The sequence below is a fragment of the Suricata suricatta genome, chromosome 5 (genome assembly GCF_006229205.1).
Source record: "Suricata suricatta isolate VVHF042 chromosome 5, meerkat_22Aug2017_6uvM2_HiC, whole genome shotgun sequence".
NCBI classification, from domain to species: domain Eukaryota; kingdom Metazoa; phylum Chordata; class Mammalia; order Carnivora; family Herpestidae; genus Suricata; species Suricata suricatta.
The window spans coordinates 122,092,948-122,112,930 of NC_043704.1; the positions used below are offsets into that span (position 1 = coordinate 122,092,948).

The window sequence follows — 19,983 nt, forward strand, 5'->3', positions numbered from 1 at the left end:
AGTTTGTTTATTTTGAGAGAGAGCAAGAGCACAACCAGGAGAGGAGCAGAGAAAGAGAGGGAGAGAATCACAAGCAGGCTCTATACTGCCATGCAGAGCCTGATGCAGGGCTCACACCCAGGAACTGTTAGATCATTCCCTGAGCCGAAATCAAGAGTTGGGTGCTTAACCGACTGAGCCGCACAGGCACCCTTATTGGGAGATTTTTGATTACTGATTCAATCTACTACATGTTATATAGGTCTATTCAGATTCTCTGTTTCTTTGTATTGCTCTCATAGAATTTTTATTTCTGTAAAATTGAGATTAATGTCCCCACTTTTGTTTATGATTTTAGTACTTGGAGTTTTTTTTTTTCTGTCCATTTAGCTAAAGGTTTGTCTATTTTGCTGATTTTTTTTTTCAAATAACTTTTTATTTCAATGATTTTCCTCTACTGATTTCCTTTATCTCAGCTCTAGTCCTCATGATTTCCTTTCTTTTGCTAGCTTTTGTTCTTTTTCTAGTTCCATAAATTGTGAAGTTAGGTTGTTTTTTTGAGATCATTCTTTTTTTAAAAATTCTTTTAAATGTTTATTTTTGAGAGAGAGCGAGTGAACACTGGACGGCGGTGGGGAGGGGGGAGGCGGTGGCGGTGTGGCAGAGACAGAGGGAGAGAGAGAGAGGAAGACACAGAATCTGAAGCTCCAGGCTCTGAGCTGTTAGCACAGAGTCTCATGCAAGGCTTGAACCCACAAACTACAAGATCATGACCAGAGCTGAAGTCAGATGCTTAACAGACTGACCACCCAGGTTACCCTGTTCTTGTTTTTTAAGATTTCCCCCTTATCAGTGCTTTCACTGAGTCCCATAAATTTTGATATGTTGTATTTTTGTTCCTCCCCTCCTTTTTTTAAGTCTTATCTATTTGAGCAATCTCTACACACAGTGTGGGTCTTGAATTCACAATCCTGAGATTCAGAGTTACATGCTTTTCCAACTGAGCTAGCCAGGTGCCCCATATTTTTGTTTTTCTTAATCTCTAAGTGTTTTCTAATTTCCCTGTGATTTCTTCTTTGATCCGTTGGTTGATTGAGCATATGTGTTACTTAACTTCCACAAATTTGTGGATTTTCCATTTTCTTTGTGTTCCTGATTTCTGACTTTACTTTGTGTTGGGGTCAGAGAATGTACTTTGTCTGATATCTGTTTTTTAAATCTGTAGCCTAATGTATGGCCTATCCTGGAAAATGTCTTATGAATGCTTAAGAAGAATGTGTATTGTGTTTTTGTTGGGTAGAATGTTCTTTATAAATCTGTTAGATCTGGTTGGTTTATTATGTTGTTCAGTTCCTGTTTCATTACAGGAACAACATTATCTTTGCTTAATGTGATTTGATGGTCTGTTAAATGTATACGTTTGTATTTATTTTTTAGTTTTTTATCTTTTTGGAGAGCGAGCAAATGCGTGAGTAGACGAGAAAGGCAGAGGGAGAGGGAGGGAGGCAGGGAGGGAGGGAAGGAGAGAAAGAGAGAGAGAGAGAGAGAGAGAGAGAGAGATCTTAAGCAGGCTCCACACAGCATATTGTTTATCTGGGATTGTCTTAATTTCTCCCTCACTTGTGAAGGACAGTTTTGCCAGACATGAGATTTTCGATTAACAGTTTATTTCTGTTAACTCTTTGAATATATCCTATTATCCTTTTGGCTTCTAAAGTTTCAGATGAGAAGTCTGCAGGATTTCTTACTGAGGATCCCTGTTATGTGATGTCACTTCCTATTTGCTGCTTTCAAGTTCTTTATCTTTCAGAATGATTATAATGTTTCTTGGTATAGATCTTTTTAAGCTCATCTTACTTGACTTCTTTGTATGTATTTGTGTCCTTCAGCAAAGACATGTTTTGGGTCATTTCTTTTTTCTCTCTGACACTCTTTTCTTTTTTTCTCCCTTTTTTCTCCCACAATTTGTATATTGGCCGTTTGATGATATCCTTTAGGCACTGTTCATCTTTTTAAATCTTTTTCTTTCTGTTCCCTAGGTTTATCAGTAATTTTGAAGGTAGGGCAATGGAATTTGTTTCTTTTGCCTGCTCAAATTTTGCTTTGATTGCCTCTAGTGAATTTTTCATTTCAGTTATTGTCCTTTTCAGCTTCAGAATTTCATTTTGATTTCTTTTTAGGTTTTTCTTCTCTTTATTGATATCTCCATTTTATGTATTGCGTGATGCCACATCTTCCTTTAGTTCTTTGTCTTTAAGATGGTGGTTTTAAAGTCTTTGTCTAGTAGATCTGCCATTAGTCTATTTTTTTTTAAATTTCTTCCCCAGTGATAGTTCCTGTTGATTTTTTTTTTTCTTTGAATGGGCCATACATTCCTGATGCTTAGCATGTTTTGTTATTTTTTTGTTGGAAACTGTACATTTGAATCTAGTAATGGGGTAATTCTGAAAGTCAGATTCTTCTCCTTCACCAAGGTTTGCTGGATTTTGTTGTGTTTTTTCAGATGTTGATTTATCTGGGGAGAGGCAGAGAGGAAAGAAAGACTGCCAAGCAGACTCCATAATGTTAGCGCAGAGCCCGATGCAGGGCTTGATTCCAGGAACTGTGAGATCATGACCTGAGCTGAAATCAAGAATTGGATGCTTAACTGACTGAGTCATTCAGGTGGTCCTTGTTTTTGTTTTTTGATTATTATGGGCTATCTCTGTGCCAAGGATCAGCCTGATGTATAAAGTTTATGTCCTTGCAGTTTTTTTTTTCAGCCTGTACCTTTCCCTCAGCATGTGCAGTGACTCATACATGTATTTGCTTTTAAATGTTCTAGTCTTTATTGTCTGGCTCCCCAAAGGAGCAAAACAAAACAATGAAGAGAAGAAAAGATGATGGTCCTTTTACATTTTCTGGAAGTCACTTTAGCTTCTTCGGTTTTTCTAGGTTAGAAGCAGTCATCAGTGATCAGATCACAGAACTCTGATATATGCAGCAAAGGGTTCTTTTTGCACCCTCCCCCGCCCTACACAGACTGGGTGCAAGCTGCTGCTCCTGGTACACTGTACACTGGAATTTGTACATAGACTCCTTTAGAATTCCAAAATAGTTTTTTGAGACAGTCTTCTCAGTACAATTGTTGATTAGGTGGGGGGATACATTCCTGGTACTTCTTACTCTTCAATCTTCCCAGAATCCTTTCCTCTTGAACCTTTACAATGGAATGGGATTCAGGAAAGCCTTTCTGACTTCTCAAATTTCCCTCTTCTGTTGCTTCCATGTAATGTTAATAAACAGGGCAATTTGTTTTCTGAGATTTCCAACCAACTTTGGTCTCACCTTGCCCTTCCTCTCTCTTGTCCCTGTCTTGCTCAATTTTGGTTCCATTCCCAGAAGTTTCTTTTCACTGCGGGCCCTGTCATGGAGCTCTAGCATGTCCTTGAGTGTTCATCGGACTCCAGCAGCTGGCACAAGGGTCAGAAGCCCTTCCAGATTCACCTCCTGTTTTTGTATTAGTGCAGTAGTGAGTGTTAGTGAATACTCATGATTTGGGAATCCTCCTGTTTTCATAACTGTTAAATACTGCCTGTTGCTTTTTGTTTTGTTTTCCTACACATATGATGACACCCTGCAGTTCTTGCGGCCATTTATGATTTGTCCCCACCTGCTTATATTTTGATGTTTGTGGGGAATAATTTGTCACTAAGTTTTGATGCAAATACTGTTCTTTAGTTTTTGTCTTTGCTACTTTTTAATGTAGAGATTCAGAGATTTAGACTTTGGGGTCACCATGCAATCATTTTTTTCTTTATTCTTTTACATTTTGTATGTTAATATTTTATATGGCCTTTTAATATTTTAGTTGTCTTTTTTCCTTCAATAACATCTAGTTTGGCTTTTTTTTTTTTAAATTCAGCTTGACAGTCTCCTTTAACTGGAAGATTTACTCTGTTTACGTTTAATATAATTACTGATGTGAGTTTAAGTCTGTATTACTTTCTTTTGTTCCATTCGTTCTCTGTTTCTCTTAGTGTTTTTTTTTTTAATTCATCATCATGGTACCTTTTTTCCCTTTACTTCTTAGAAAATTACACACCTGAGTTTTATTCTTCAGTGGTTATTCTGAAAACTCTCCAGCATCCTTAATTTACAAAATACTGATATTAATAGATACCTTTATTCTCCTCCTGAATTATAAATAAAATCAGAATACGGTGACTCTACTACTCCCAGCTAATACATTTTGTTATTGTGCATTTTAGCTATGTTTTTCAATCTTCATAAGACATTATTTTATGTAGTTAGTATTTGTTTACAGTTATTCAGTTCTTTGCCTTTATTTCTTCCTATATCTCTGCCTTTCATCAAGGAATCTTTTCCATGAAGCATCTCGTTTAGAATTTTTTATAAAATAGATCTATCAGATTTGTTTTGTTTGAAAACATGTTACTTATGCCTTTATTATTAATGGATATTTTCACTGGGTTTAGAATTTGAGATTGGTAGGGGCACCTGAGTGGCTCAGTCAGTTAAGTATCTGACTTCAGGTCAGGTCATGATCTCACGGTTTGTGGGTCCGAGCCCTGCATCGGTCTGTGTGCTGAACGCTTTCTCAGAGCCTGGAGCCTACTTGAGATTCTGTGTCTCCTTCTCTCTGCCCCTCCCCACTCACAGTCTGTCGCATTCTGTCTCTCAAAAATAAATGTAAAAAATAAAGAATTTGAGATTGGCAGTTATTCTCTTTCAGCACATTGAAGATATTAATTAGTCTGCCGTTAGTTTTCATTATTACTGCTAACAAGTTAGCTGACATTTCAACTGTCAGTCCTTTGAAGATAATCTTTTTCTGTAATTGATTTTAAGATTTTCTGTCTTTGTTTCTCAGTAGTTTAATTTGATGTTCTTAGGTTTGATTTTGGGGAGGGGGCGGCATCTATTTTGTTTGTAATTGCTGGGCTTTTTAGAATCTGTGGATTTATGTCTTTCATTTGCTCTCAAAACTTTTTAGCTATTATATCTTTAAATCCTTCTTCTGCCCCATTGTTTCTTATATTTCTTGGATGCCAATTATGCATGTATCCCCTCCCATTTGAAGCAGAAGGTCTGTTGTATTTTCCTGAAAGTAGCATAGAGAACTAAAAAGATGAAGTCTCTTCTACTTTTTCTTCTAGTTTATTTAATTTTCTCTTCTGGTCTTCTTTAATCTGCCATTAATTTTGTGATATGCGATCTTGATTTCAACTACTGTATTTTTTGTCCTAAATTTTTAGTTTATTCTTTTTCGATCCATTTTTGTTTTCAGTTTACAGTTCTTTGCCAAAGGTTTCAAGGTTTGATTTTTTTTTTTATTCTTTTGAATATTGTCAGCATAGTTGTTTTTTGTCTCTGACTAATAATTACAATATCAGAAGTTTTTTCTTGGTCAGTTTCTTTTGACTACTGTTTCTGTTCTCTTTGTGTCTTGTTTCCTGTATGCTTTGGTTATTTTGGACTGTTTGCTAGGTGTTATACTTGAAACCTATTTTGGTGGGGATAGTTTAAGGCCTTTTCCCAGAGATTTCATTTGCTTCTGTCATTCACATGGGGGCGCTATTTGTTTGGGACCTTCTTGAGACAGTGGAATGACCCAGAGGAGAGGGAACCAGTTTCAGTTCCAGGCACAGTTGGTTTACTTCTAGTTAATTTTTACGCTGAGCATTGTAGCCCTTAAAGATGAGAAATGGGGTGTATCTTTGATCCTTAGCATTCATTTTTACTATTCTTTCTTTGGATTACCAAATGACTTCAGGGGAAAAGTAGGTTCTCATTGCCTTGATTTTTTTTTTTTTTTTTTTTTTTTTTGGTCTGGTAATTCCTCATTACTGTGTTAGTTCTTTTAATGCTTACAGGAAAAAGAATTTAAAGGGTTTTTTGTTTGTTTGTTTTTAATTTTAAGTAATTTCTACCCCCAACATGGAGCTTGAGCTCATGACCCTGAGATCAACAGTTGCATGCTCTACCAACTGAGCCAGCCAGGTGCCCCAAAAGTAGACTACTTATCTCATGAAATGTAGTCTTATCTACATACACGTATGCAAAACAACTTGTATGAAAAAATGATCTGAGAAATTTATAGAAAAAAATCCAAGCTAATATATGATGGTAGGATCAATTGTTTAGCATACTTTATTTTAATTTTCAATGTTTATTTTTGAGAGAGAGAGAAACAGTGTGAGCAGGGGAGGGGCAGAGAGAGAGGGAGACACAGAATCCAAAGCAGGTTCCAGGCTGAGCTGTCAGCATAGAGCCCAACATGGGGCTGGAACTCAAGAACTGTGAGATCATGACCTGAGCTGAAGTTGGCTGCTTAATTGACTGAACCACCCAGGCGCCCTAGCATACTTTTATATGACAACAACTATCACTTAATCTATAAGTTTCTATATGCCAGGTTCTTGTTCTAAGTACTTTCTACATATTGTATGACTTAATTTAACCTATAGGTGTATTACTGTGTTCTCTCTTTTACAAATGAAGAAATAAATGTTCAAAGATATTAATTTGTCCTTGTCATATAATTTAATAGTCACCATCTGACTCTGAATGCTAAACATCTATACTTTATTCTTTATAGTGCTACGAGAACGTATAACAAGAGGACCTAATCTAGTCATGGGATCAGGGGAGATTTCCCTGAAGAAAGAAATCTGAGCCAGGATCTGAAGATCGAGTATGAGTTAATTAAGTGAAGAACAGAATAAAAGTAGGCCAAGCCTTGAATATGGAGAGGAATGAGATTTTGAAGATTCGAAAGAGGTCCAGTGTGGTAGTTAGGAAGCTTGTCAGAATATGTAGCTTCATACTCTTTTGGAGGATTATCTTACATCCTTATTTCTGATCTCCAAGGATGTTTTCTTCCCACTTTAAAATTCTGGCTGACTCTTGATGGTGATACAGCTGGATGAACATAGCACCACCTCTGAAGTACTCCTGCCATAAAATCCTGAACCTGAATTTTAATAAAGTCTCTAGATGTACAATTTACAAGAAATATAGGGAGTGGAGACATGGTAAATGACAAGAATACAGTAAGCCAAATCTGAAATACAGGTAGTTTTGCAAGATAGATGACCTATTTTTTTAACCAAAATAATGCATGTCAAAAGAGGGGGGGATGGGACTGTTACAGATTAAAAGAAACTTTAGAGGGCTACGTGTAGACCTTGTTTTGATCCTGATTTGAAAAATAAAAAGACATTTTTAAGACATGGATTTATTGGGGCGCCTGGGTGGCTCAGTCAGTTAAGCATCCAGCTTCGGCTCAGGTCATGATCTCATGGATCCTGGGTTTGAGCCCCATGTCAGGCTCTGTGCTGACAGCTCGGAGCCTGGAGCCTGCTTCAGATTCTGTGTGTCTCTCTCTCTGTGCCTCTCCCCTGCTCACACTCTGTCTCTCTCTCTCTCAAAAATAAATAAACCTATGTCTTTAAATTTTTTTAATGTTTTCATAATCTTTATCTTTTTTATGTTATTTCTGAAAATTTCTCTAATGAAAAGTTACACTAGCTAAATGGTTTGCAAAGGCAGGAGGGATTAACATAGTGGCTTATTGAGTTGGTAAAAGAGACCAAAGTTGATGTCAAGCAGCACAAGTGGAAGAATTTGAAAATTTTTAACATGTTACTGAGTTTATCTAAAACTAGAAAACTACACACTGTAGACCTACAAGGGTGACTGGTAAATTGTCTAGTTGGATATCATTATCTGAAGCAGACATAGAAGGGTAGGAGGGTGCTTTGGAAGAAATATGACCTGGTAGCAAGGAGGCCTGCTTCTTTCCTAATCAGTCCTGAGACGATCCTTTATCATCTCCGGACCTCAGATGGTTACAGCATATGACACACTGGTACAGCTCTCCCATGTGCTTCCCTGTCAGCTCTGAACAGCGAGAGTTTTGGGGTTAAACAATATCCAAGGTCCTCTCAAGCTCTAAAAGTTGGTGATGCTAATGAACGTGTGTGATTGTGTCTCTGGAAAGGAGGAACTGTACCTACATATCAAACAATACAAGAAAACTTTCTCCTGTAGGATGATAGAGTCTTAGAAAACAAGAGGAAGTGATGGTCGGGTAGAGTACGTAAAAACTTTTGTATCCCAGACAGAACCCTTTGCTGCTAGCCTCTGATCTATTTAGAAATAAAGACCACCTAACAAAGTGGCACTGCATTTACCCTTGGAATTAGTCCAGTGAATTGTTAGACTGATGTGTAACTTTGGGTCAGGCACCATTCTTTTAGTTTTGGGGAGCAGCTTACAAAAGATAATGTACAAAGCACATGCTGCTAATAAAGTTATCTAGTTAATAGTTTTCTGTGTGTGTGCATGCGCACCCATGTGTATGGGAAACCCCATAATGTTTTATTTCTAGAGGAGAACATCATAAGATCAGGCTTAATCATTTAAAAAAAAATTTTTTTTAAGCAGTCTCTACACCTAATGTGGGGCTTGAACTCAGGACTATGGGATCAAGAGTTGCATGCTCTTCCAACTGAGCCAGCCAGGCATCCCCAGATTAGGGTTTATTCTAGTCATTCTTTTTATTTATTTTTTATTTAAAAATAGTTTACTTTTGGAGGCAGAGCATGAGCATGAGCATGAGCAGGGAAGGGTCAGAGAAAGAGAGGGAGACAAAGAATCCGAAGCAGGCTCCAGGCTCTGAGCTATCAGCACAGAGTCCGTTCTGGGGCTGGAACTCATGAACTGTGAGATCATGGTATGAGCCAAAGTTGAGCCTGTAATCAGCTGAGCTGCCCAGGTGCCCCTATTCTAATCATTCTTAAAATCAGCTTTCTGAAAACTCCTATCAGTTTTGACACAGGAATGGCTTAAATTGCCCAAGAGTTACTGGCTCTTCTAAGTATAATTTCCTTTAATACCTGTTGCACTTTTTCTTTTTTAATTCAGGCAACTCCGGTATTTTTTACTGCCAATCTACTTCTTTTGATTTTACAAAAGATACCAAATCTCCAGCAGCCCCTAAAGCCTAGGAGTCCAGTAAATCACTAAACAGACTCATGACTGAAAAACAGGTAAACTTAAAATTTTTGAAGCCAGTGTTTTGTGAATGTGCCAAAGAATACTCCATCTACAAATGTGAAAAATCTTTCTTAAAAGGGTTCTTTAATAAAATAACTTAGGGAAATGTTGGAACTGTAATAACTTTGGGAAATATTATTAAAGATTATTTAATGATTTCATTATTCTAAGACTTGACCAGACTATCCAAAGAGAGACTTTAGTATACAGTATTTCCTATTTACTTAATAGTCTCATGAACAGTTCATTAGTGTTCTGTGCCACATGCTTTAGAAAATGCCATTCTTAGCTCTTTGCAGAATTAGCAGTTACATTTTTCTTTTCCTTAAAAGAGGTATCCAGGAACAGTATGTATAATTTGATCATTCCAAAGACATGGCATTATTTACAGTACTTTGTTTTTGTGAGTCCTAGCAGACATCCACTGAGATGCCCAACAGAACTTGTGGCTCCTAAAGCCTATCTTTTTTTCATGTTAGTTTATTTTTGAGAAAGAGAGAATGAGTGCGAGAGGGGATGGGAGGGGGGGAATGGGGGGGATGGGAGAGAGACGGGGGGGGGGGGGGGGGGGGGGGGGGGGGGGGGGGGGGGGGGGGGGGGGGGGATGAGTGAGGGAGATAGAGGAGAATGAGAGAGAGAGGATGAGGGAGAGAGGGAGGAGAATTGCCAGGGGCGGGGAGAGAGAATGAGAGAGCATGAGCAGGGAAGGCGCAGAGAGAGAGGGAGACATGGAATGTGAGGCAGGCTCCAGGCTCTGAACTGTCAGCACAGAGCACACAGACCCTGATGCGGGGCTCGAACCCACGAACCACGAGGTCATGACCTGAGTCAAAGTTAGACACTCAACTGACCGAACCACCCAGGTGCCCCTAAAACAGATACGTTTAATAATTTTAATTCTGGGTCATGAATCTTTGTGACCAGAAGACCTTAAAAAAGAATAAGGGAAAAGATTTTGGGAGGGTGGAGAAGTACAGAAAGGATAAAGAAGGGGAGGAAAACAGTCAAAAGGAAAGAGTTGGCGCTGTGGTGACAGTGCTGTCATAGTTATCAGGGTAATTTGTTCCTTTTTTGTCTTGAGAGATTTCTTTAATATCTACAGGCATTTGGATATGGAGAGTAATCCTTTTATATGTATTTTGTCTGTTGCCTAAATTATTAATCTTTAAGCTATAATATTTAATACTATTCCACTAATGAAAACTATATAAATTACATTTTTTTCAAACATTTTAACACTGATAATTCACTCAAATTACCTTCTCAAATATGCTTTAGTAACTTAAATATTTATTTTGAGAGCAAGAGTGTGTGAGCAGGGGAGTGGCAGAGAGAAGGAGAGAGAATCCCAAGCAGACTCCATGCTTGGTCAGCACAGAGCCTGATGTGGGACTTGGTCTCATCAACTGGGAGATCATAGCCTGAGCCGAAATTAAGAGTTGGACAGGTAGCTGACTGAGCCACCCACACACCCCTATTAATAACTTAAAAAAGCAAGTAAATCACCTCACACATTGATTCATTGGATTTACATCAAAAGACTGTTTTAAACTGTTAATATATGGATTTAAATGTATAGTTTAAAAAATTCCCTCATTCTTACCTATATTGTACTTAATTATCTTTTTCCTCCCATTATTTTGTTTTTATTTATATAGACTAGAGAGTTAGGGTTCCCCTCATAGGTTTATGTTAGAGTCAGGGATACAAAAACTTGAGAGTTATTTTTCAGAGTGATTCTACCAGAGTTCGGTACCTAGATGGACTCCTTTTTATAATTAAATCTTGCCTGCTATACAAGGGACTATGTGAATTATTGGCTTTGAGCAGCCAGATGTGTGTGTGTGTGTGTGTGTGTGTGTGTGTGTGTGTGTGTGATTCTACTCATTAAGTGATACTTGTTTCTGAGTGACTGACATTTAATTTACTATTCAGTTAATAGGACCTAATTTGCAGCTGTTTGTTTTGAGTAGAGCCTGGGCTGGTTCAGTTAAAACAAAAAACTGAGGTCTGTGTGGTTCATTGAAATAACAAGGTATTTTTTTTGTTGGTGTTTTTGTTTTACTTTATCCATTAAGGCCTTATGTATGAGTATTCTGGAATTATATAATTATGCTTATTTGCAATCTTTATAGTCTGTTAATTTTGTCAGAAATAAATTCAATTTTACTTATTATATGTACATAAAAATGGATACTAAAAAACTTTGGAGAGAAAGTTCCATTATTCAGAAGACAAGGAATTATATTAAAGAGGGTGTTTCTTCTCTTTGTACGTTAAAGTTGATTGTTTTCTCCCCTTGTGATCATAGCAGGAAGAAGCAGAATGGGAAAGCATAAATGTGCTCTTGATGATGCATGGCTTAAAACCTTTATCTCTAGTCAAAAGACCTGATCTTAAAGGTAATCAGATCCTATTCTTGCTCATTATGGGGGAAAAATTTCTTGTTCCTTTTAAAACTTTTTATCTTAAAATTATTTTGCCTTTTATTTTTATTATTTGTTACATTCCAAAAATGTAGATCTCATCGTTTTTGACAAACAGTCATCACAGAAGATGAGGCAGAATTTGAAAACATTGGTGGAAGAAACAACACGTCAGCAGAAAATGATCCAGGAGCTCATAGAAACCAATCAGCAGCTTAGGTAAGAAAAAGGAAAAAAAATCTCTTGAGAGTTTTTTCTGCATAAGTCATATGCTTTTTAAAAGTAGTTTCCTTGAAAAGAATCTTGTATTTTAATTTTTTATTTTGACAAAATATTAAGCTTAAAAAATATTTTTGATACATCTTTCAGTATTAGCTTAGTTTAGATGTGTAATAGTGCCCTGTATTTTTTACATTGGTTTGTGTTATATGATGGAAATTTTAAGAATGCAAAGAAATTTTAGAAATTCTTTATGTTGTTATGGGTATGTTTGTTGATGTGATTTACTTTTATTACTAAGGGAAGGAATTGTGTGTCTGTTATTAGGAATGAACTTCAGCTAGAACAGAGCCGAGCAGCCAAGCAGGAACAACGAGCTAATGACTTGGAACAAATTATGGAGTGTGTGAGATCTAAAGTTGATGAATTGGAGGATGAATCCCTAAACAGGGTTTGCCAGGAACAGAATAAAATAAAAGATCTTCAAAAGGAACATAAAGCTTTACAGGTATTGATTATGTGTTTTCTTACATGACAGTACTGAAACAGCTCGTTAAGGTCACAGGTGACTTCTGTGTTGTTGCTTAATTCAGTGACTTTATCTTACTCATCTATCACTGCTGCCTTCTTAAAATTCTTTCTTTGGTTTCCAGAATATCCTCTGGTTTTCCTTCTGGTCATTCTTCAGTTCCTTTGCTGGTTCTTATCTCTCTATCCTCTTAGTGCTGGGACTCCCCAGTACTGATTTCTTAGATCTTTTATCTTTCCTATATATTCTGACTCGTATGTTCACTCTAATTCATAGCATAAATTCATTTGTAATTTAAATCTATAGCCCAGGCATCTTCCCTTAATTCCATACTGATAACTTGCCGCCTATTTGATATCTCTACTGAATGTTTAATAGATAACTAGAATTTTATGTGTCTAAAAAGGAATTCCGGAATTTCTTCCCAAAACTTTTAATGTTTTTAAAGCTCCACTCCAAAGTCACCTTCATTTCTCTTCTACCCCTCTGTTTGTCTCTTTTGTTTCCACCCTTGCCTTTTCAGTGTGCTTTCAATGCAGTAGCTCAGAAGCCTCTGATGGCTTTCCTTTTTCTTGAGAGGAAGATCAAAAAGTCTTACTATGGCCTCTAAGGTCCTATATATGTGGCTCCCTGTTACCTTCTGATTCTAGTGTACTCCTTGCTGCTTCTACTCCGGCCGTACCCATGTTCTTGCTCTTCCTTGAACATTTTCTTTGATCATCCTCACCTCAGGGCCTTTGTATGTTTTGTTCTTTCTTTTCCCTTTGCCCTGCATGCCTTTTTCTTTCTCCTCTCTCAGTGTCACCAAGAGTTAGCTGCATGGCTTGTTCTCTGTCCTTTCTGAGACGTCACCATCTCTCAGGGATTCCTTTCTTGACTGCTTTGCTTCTAGTGCTGGTCCCATCCACCACACTTCGTACTCCTTCCTTGATTTATCTGTAGTTCTTACCACCGTCCAACATCCTAACATACTGTATGCTTTGTTTTGTTTATGTATCTTCCTATGTTAGAATGTAAGCTCTATGAAGGCAGATATTTTTGTCTGTTCAGGCTAAAAGAGTACCTCTTTTATTAGTAGGAGTGGATGCTCAAATACTTGTTATTGAATTAAACTTACGTAAAATTTTTATGGAATATCCTTTGTGACTATAAGTTAGGTTACTTTTTATAAAAACAGCAGTATTTTAACACTGAATCCTTGTTAATTCTCCAATTTTAAAAAGTTATGTTATTTTATTAAAAATCTTTTTTACTGTTTCTTTTTGAGAGAGAGAGAAAGACAGAGCCTGAGCAGGGGGAGGGGCAGAGAGAGAGACACACACACAGAATTGGAAGCAGACTCCAGGCTCAGAGCTGTCAGCACAGAGCCCACAGAGCCTGATGTGGGGCTTGAACCCAGGAACTGCAAGATCATGACCTGAGCAAAAGTTGGATGCTCAACCCACCAAGCCATACAGGCATCCTTATTTTATTTGATTTTTAAATGTTTATTTGAGAGCGAGCATATGGGTGAGTGCAGGGGAAGGACAGAGAGAGAGAGGGAGAGAGGGAATCCCAAGCAGGCTCCACACCCAGGGCTGAGCCTCATGTAGGGCTCAATACAGTGTTCATGAGATCACAATCTAAGCCATAATCAAAAGTTGGCTGCTTAACCGACTGAGCCACCCAAGCACCCCTATTTGAGAGTCTCTTACGATTTTCTCTCTCTCTCTTTTTATCTTCCTTTTTCCTTCCCTTTTGTTTCTAAAATCCACATATGACTGAAATCATGATGTTTGTCTTTCTCTGATTTTTTTGATTTAGCATAATACACTCTAGTTCCATCCACATTTTTGCAAATGGCAAGATTTCATTCTGTTTGATCTCCGAGTAATATTCCATTGTATATGTATACCATATCTTCTTTATTCATCAGTTGATGGTTATTTTGGCAGCTTTCATAATTTGACTATTGTTGATAGCCCTGCTATAAACATTGGGGTGCATGTGCCCCTTTGAATCAGCATTTTTATCTTTTGGATAAATACCTAGAGGTGCAATTACACTAATTTTTTGAGGAACCTCCATACTGTTACCCAGAGCGGCTGCACCAGTTTGCATTCCCACCAGCCGTGCAGAAGATATGCTCTTTCTCTGCATCCTCACCAACATTTGTTGTTGCCTGAGTTGTTAGCCATTCTGACAGGTGTGAGGTGGTATGTCAATGTGATCTTGATCTTTTCTATACTTGTTGAGGACCAGTTCGTGCCCCAGTATGTGCTCTATTCTGGAGAATGTTCCATATCTACTTGTGAAGAATGTGTATTCCACTGTTTCGGGATGAAATGTTCTGAATATATTGTTAAGTCCATCCAGTCCAGTGTTTCATTCAAGCCGGTGTTTCCTTGTTGGTTTTCTATTGAGATGATCTGTCCTTTGCTGTAAGTGGGGTATTGAAGTTTGTATGGGTTTCTATGTTTGAGTACTTCCATGTTGGGGGCATAGATGTTTACAGTACAGTTGTTAGGTCTTCTTAGTGGATAGACCTCCTTAATTATGATGTCCTTCTTCATCTCATTACAGTCTTTATGTTAAATATTTAGATTGTCTGATGTAAGTATGGCTACTCCAGCTTTCTTTTGGCGACCATTAGCATGATAGATAGTTCTTCATCACCTTACTTTCAATCTGAAGGTGTCTTTAAGTCTAAAGTGGGTCTCTTGTAAACAGCATATAAATGGATCTTGTTTTCTTACCCGTTTTCTTACCCTTTGTCTTTTCATTGGAGAGTTAATCCATCGACATTTAGAATGAGTACTGAAAGATACTAATTATTGCCATTGTGTTTCCTGTAGAGTTGGGAGTTTCTGGCGGTGGTCTGTAGACCTAAACTTTTTTTAAAGTCAGCAAGATATTCAGAATACATAATTGCCTTATAAGTACTAAAATCTAAGTACGGGAAAAAGGTACAGGAAGGAAAAGGACATTTCATGTAGCACAGGCTGTTAGTTGTTGCTGGTGGGAGATTTTGGTTCTTGGATTCCCCCTGAAAGATTTATGTGAGAATCCGCACTCCAGTAAAGACAGCCAGAAGGAAAACAGCAAGCACAAAGCAGTTTATTAAGGACAGTATGCTCTCAAGATGGGACAGTCAGCAGGCCCAAGGTGGCAACTGCACTGGAGGTAGGGGTGTCTTTCCTTTTTATGGTTGCATAGGTTATGCGTAGTGGCTCAAGTGGTGTCTGACTGAGGTTTTTGGTCATCTTGGGGACTCCTTGAATAGGGAGGCAGAGTTTTTGGCCCTACAGGGTGCTTGCCAGCATGGGTGCTTGCCAGCAGGGTGCTTGCGTCATGGCTGTCTTTCGTCATGTGAGTGAGGCGTGTTGAAACTGCAGTTTAAATACAGTATAGTAAAGTTACAGGTTATTGCAGGCTACAGGCTGGCAAGGAGAGCACATGCTCTGCACCTGCTGCTCTTGATCTGATAGCCCTGGTGGAAGGCGGGCAGCTATGAAACTACTGTTTCATTTGTACCTCCAGCTCATAACTAAGTACTCTATCAAAATCATTGATATCATCTTTCAAGATTCATTCATGTTGCTGGGTGTATCAATGGTTAATTATTTTTTATTACTGACAAGTACGTCATTGTATGGCTATACCACAGTGTATTGACCTGTTAGTATATATTTGAGTTTCTAATTTCTGACTATTACAAATAAAGCTTATTAACATTTATGTTCAAGTGTTTCTGTGGACATAGGCTTTCATTTCTCTTTGGTAGATACCTAAGACTAGAATTGCTGAGTTGTACGTAAGCATATAGTTAACTTTTTAAGAAACTGCCTTCATTTTTTCAGTCATTTTCAAGGAGCTTAAGTTCTTAATTTTGATCAAGTTTAAATCAGGTTTTAAAAAAATAGATTATGCTTTTGGTTTGTATCTTAAATGGTCCCTAGCCCAAGGTTACAGTATCTAATTGTTCTACACACCATTCGTTAAAAAAGAGTATCCTTTCTCTACCACATTGCCTTTGTACTTACGGCCAAAATGAATTTTTGTACGTGCGGGTCTCCTTCTGGACCCTCTGTTTAGTTTCATTAATATATGTATCTGTCTTTATGGAAGTACCACACTGTTTACTGCAAGTCTTCTACATGTTTCTTATCTACATGTTACTTTGTCAATATTGTGTTCACTCTTTTAGGTCTTTTGCATTTCTTTGTGAATTTTCTAATTAGCTTGTTGATTTCTTAAAAAAAAAAAAAAAAAAAAAAAGAAAAGAAAAAGCCTGCTGGGATTGAATACATAGATCCATTTGGGGACAACGGCATCATAATAGTATTCAATGTTATGATCCATGAACATGCTGTTTCTATTTGTTTAAGTCTTTAATTTATCTCCACAGTGTTTTGTAATTTGGGGTATTCTGGCGTTTCACATCCTTTATCAGATTTAGCTCTGAGTATCCAATATTTTAATGGTATTATAAATGATTGTATTTTCTGTTTACTTAAAAATAAAATTTTAACAGAAAAAGCAATCTTTACACCTGTTGAGGGTCTCAAGCTCATAAGAGTTGCACACACTTGAGATGGAGCCAACCAGGCACCCTGATTTTTTAATTGTTTAATTTCTTAATATTCACTGTTAGTTTATAGAGATAAATTGATTTTCCCTTTTTTTGTTGTGTGTACTGTTATACATAACATAAAACTTACCATTTTTAAGTGTACATTTAAGTAGCATTAAATACATTCTTGTGCAACTATCCTCGCCATCCATCTACAGAGCTTTTTTCATCTTTCCAAACTGGAACTTCATACTCATGAAACAGTAACTCCCCATTCCTTGCTCCCTGCAGCTCCTGGCAACTACCATTCTACTTTGTGTCTCATGTGAACTGCTCTAGTTGCCTTATATAAGTGGGATCATAAAGTATTTATCCATGTTGTAGCGTATTGGAATTTCCTCTCTTTTTAGAGCCAGGTAACATTCTATTGTATGTGTATACCACATTTTGTTTATCCATTCATCCATCATTGGACACTTGGATTGTTTTCATGTTTTGGCTACTGTGAATAATCCTGCTATGAAAGTGGATGTACATATGTCTTTTCAAGTCTCTGCTTCCAGTTATTTTGGTTATATGCCCAGAAGTGGAATTGCTTGGTCATATGGTAAATTTATGTTAAATTTTTTTGTGGAACTGCAATATATTCTCTGGAGTTGCTACACCATTTTACATTTCTACTAGCAATGCACAAGATCTCTCCACATCCTTACCCACATTTGTTATTTTTGATTCTGTTGTATTTTTTTTATATATAGTTATTGTCAAATTGGTTTCCATATGACACCCAGTGCTCTTCCCCACAAGTGCCCTCCACCATGACTATCACCCTTCTTCCTCTTTCCTCCTCCCCCTTCAGCCCTCAGTTTGTTTTCAGTATTCAAGAGTCTCTCATGATTTGCCTCCCTCCCTCTCCGTAACTTTTTCCCACTTCCCCTCCCCATGGTCCTCTGTTTGTTTTCACTCAAAGGTCTAACAGGACAAACCTTATGGTATCTGTCCTTCTCTGCCTAACTTATTTCACTTAGCATGACACCCTCAAGGTCCATTCACTTTGCTACAAATCTTTCTCATTGCCATGTAGTATTCATTGTATATAGAAACCACATCTTCTTGATCCATTCATCAGTTGATGGACATTCAGGCTCTTTCCATGATTTGGCTATCGTTGAAAGTGCTGCTGTGAACTTTGGGGGTACATGTGCCCCTATGCATCAGCATTCTGTATCCCTTGGGTAGATCCCCAGCAGTGCCACTGATGGGTCATAGGGGAGTTCTGTTATTAATTTCTGAGGAACCTCCATACTGTTTTCCAGAGCGACTGCACCAGTTTACATTTTCACCAACAGTGTAGGAGGGTTCCCGTTTCTCCACATCCTCACCAGCATCTATAGTCTCTTAATTTGTTCATTTTAGCCACTCTGACTGGCATGAGGTGGTATCTCAGTGCGGTTTTGATTTGTATTTCCCTGATGATGAGTGACTCTGAGCATCGTTTCATGTGTCTGTTGGCCATCTGGATGTTCTCCTTGGAGAAGTGTCTATTCATGTCTTCTGCCCATTTCGTCATTGGTTTATTCATTTTGTTGGGTGTGGAGTTTGATGAGTTCTTGTAAATTTTGGATACTAGCCTTTTGATATGTCATTTGTGACTATCATTTCCCATTCTGTCAGTTGCCTGTTAGTTTTCTTGATTGTTTCCTTTGCTGTGCAGAAGCTTTTTATCTCGATGAGATCCCAATAGTTCATTTTGGTTCTTGATTCCCTTGCCTTTGGGGATGTGTTGAGTAGGAAATTGCTGCAGTTGTGGTCGAGGATTTTGTTTCCTGCTATCTCCTCGAGGGTTTTGATGGTTTCCTGTCTCACTTTCAGGTCCTTCAGCCATTTTGAGTTTATTTTTGTGTACAGTGTAAGAGAGTGGTTTAGTTTCATTCTTCTGCATGTTGCTGTCCAGTTCTCCCAGCACCATCTGTTAAAGAGGCTGTCTTTTTTCCCATTGGATACTCTTTTCTTCTTTGTCAAAGATTAATTGGTCATACACTTGTGGGTCCGGTTCTGGGTTCTCTATTCTATTCCATTGGTCTATGTGTCTGGTTTTTTTTGCCAATACCATACTGTCTTAATGATGACAGCTTTGTAGTGGAGGCTAAAGTCTGGGATTGTGATGCCTCCTGTTTTGTTTTTCTTCTTCAGTATTACTTTGGCTATTCGGGGTTTTTTGTGGTTCCATATGAATTTTAGGATAGTTCGTTCTAGCTTTGAGAAGAATGCTGGTGCACTGTTGATTGGGATAGCGTTCTGTTGTATTTCTAATTGTAGCTCTTCTAATGGGTGTGAGATGGTATCTTATTCTGGTTTTAATTTGCATTCCTAATGGTCTTTGATGTTGAGTGCTTTTTCATGTGCTTATTGGTATGTTCTTTAGAGAAATGTCTATTCAAGTCCTTTCCTTCTTTTTTTAATTGGATTTTGTTGAGTTGTTGGAGTTATTTTGGATACTGACTCTTATCATATGTATTATTTGAAAATATTTTCTTACTCTGTTGATTGCCATTTTTACTCTGTTGATAGTGTCCTTTGATACACAAAAGTTTTAAGTTTGGAGAAAGTCAATTTATCTGTTATTTTTTTTTTCCTCTTGTGCTTTTTGTGTCTTATTTAAGAAATGATTGCCAATCCAGTGTCATGAAACTTTTGTCCTACGTTTTCTTCTAAGAGTTTATAATTTATCTCTTAAATTTAGATCTTTGATCCATTTTAAGTTAATTTTTGTATATGGTGTTAGTTAGGGTCCAACTTCATTCTTTAGCATGTGGGATACCCAGTTTTCCCAATATTATTTGTTGAACAAAGCATTTTATTTTCCCTTTGAATTGTTTTGGTACCCTTGTTGAAAAAAATTTGATTATACATCCGCAGGATTATTGCTGGGCTCTCTCTGTTCTACTCCATTGGTATATATCAGTATCACACTGTTTTGATTACTATAGTTTTGTGATAAGCTTTAAAATCAGGAACTTTAAGAACCTTAACCTTTTTCCTTGTTTAAGATTGTTTTGGCTGTGTGAGATATCTTGAGATTCCATTTGAATTTTAGTACAGATTTTTTTGTTTCTGTAAAAAAAAATGTCATTAGAATTTGGATAGGGATTGCATTGAATCTGTAGATCACTTTGGGTAGTATTGACCTCTTAACATTAAGTTTCTAGTCTGTG

The 19,983-nt window shown here is 37.5% G+C and overlaps 1 protein-coding gene across 3 annotated transcripts in view; it reads left to right on the top strand.

The window, feature by feature from the left end:
* CEP70 (centrosomal protein 70) overlaps positions 1 to 19,983 on the top strand; it is an 80,337-nt gene that overhangs the window by 15,020 nt on the left and 45,334 nt on the right. The window contains exons 3-7 of one of the 3 annotated variants that reach the window (XM_029940182.1): positions 6,581 to 6,676; positions 8,911 to 9,035; positions 11,354 to 11,444; positions 11,564 to 11,687; positions 12,015 to 12,195. In XM_029940182.1, the coding sequence (XP_029796042.1) occupies positions 9,021 to 9,035; positions 11,354 to 11,444; positions 11,564 to 11,687; positions 12,015 to 12,195 (411 nt within the window). In that variant the 5' untranslated portion in view covers positions 6,581 to 6,676; positions 8,911 to 9,020. The remainder of the gene's footprint in view (positions 1 to 6,580; positions 6,677 to 8,910; positions 9,036 to 11,353; positions 11,445 to 11,563; positions 11,688 to 12,014; positions 12,196 to 19,983) is intronic. The other 2 variants (XM_029940183.1, XM_029940185.1) reach the window with 2 other exon arrangements.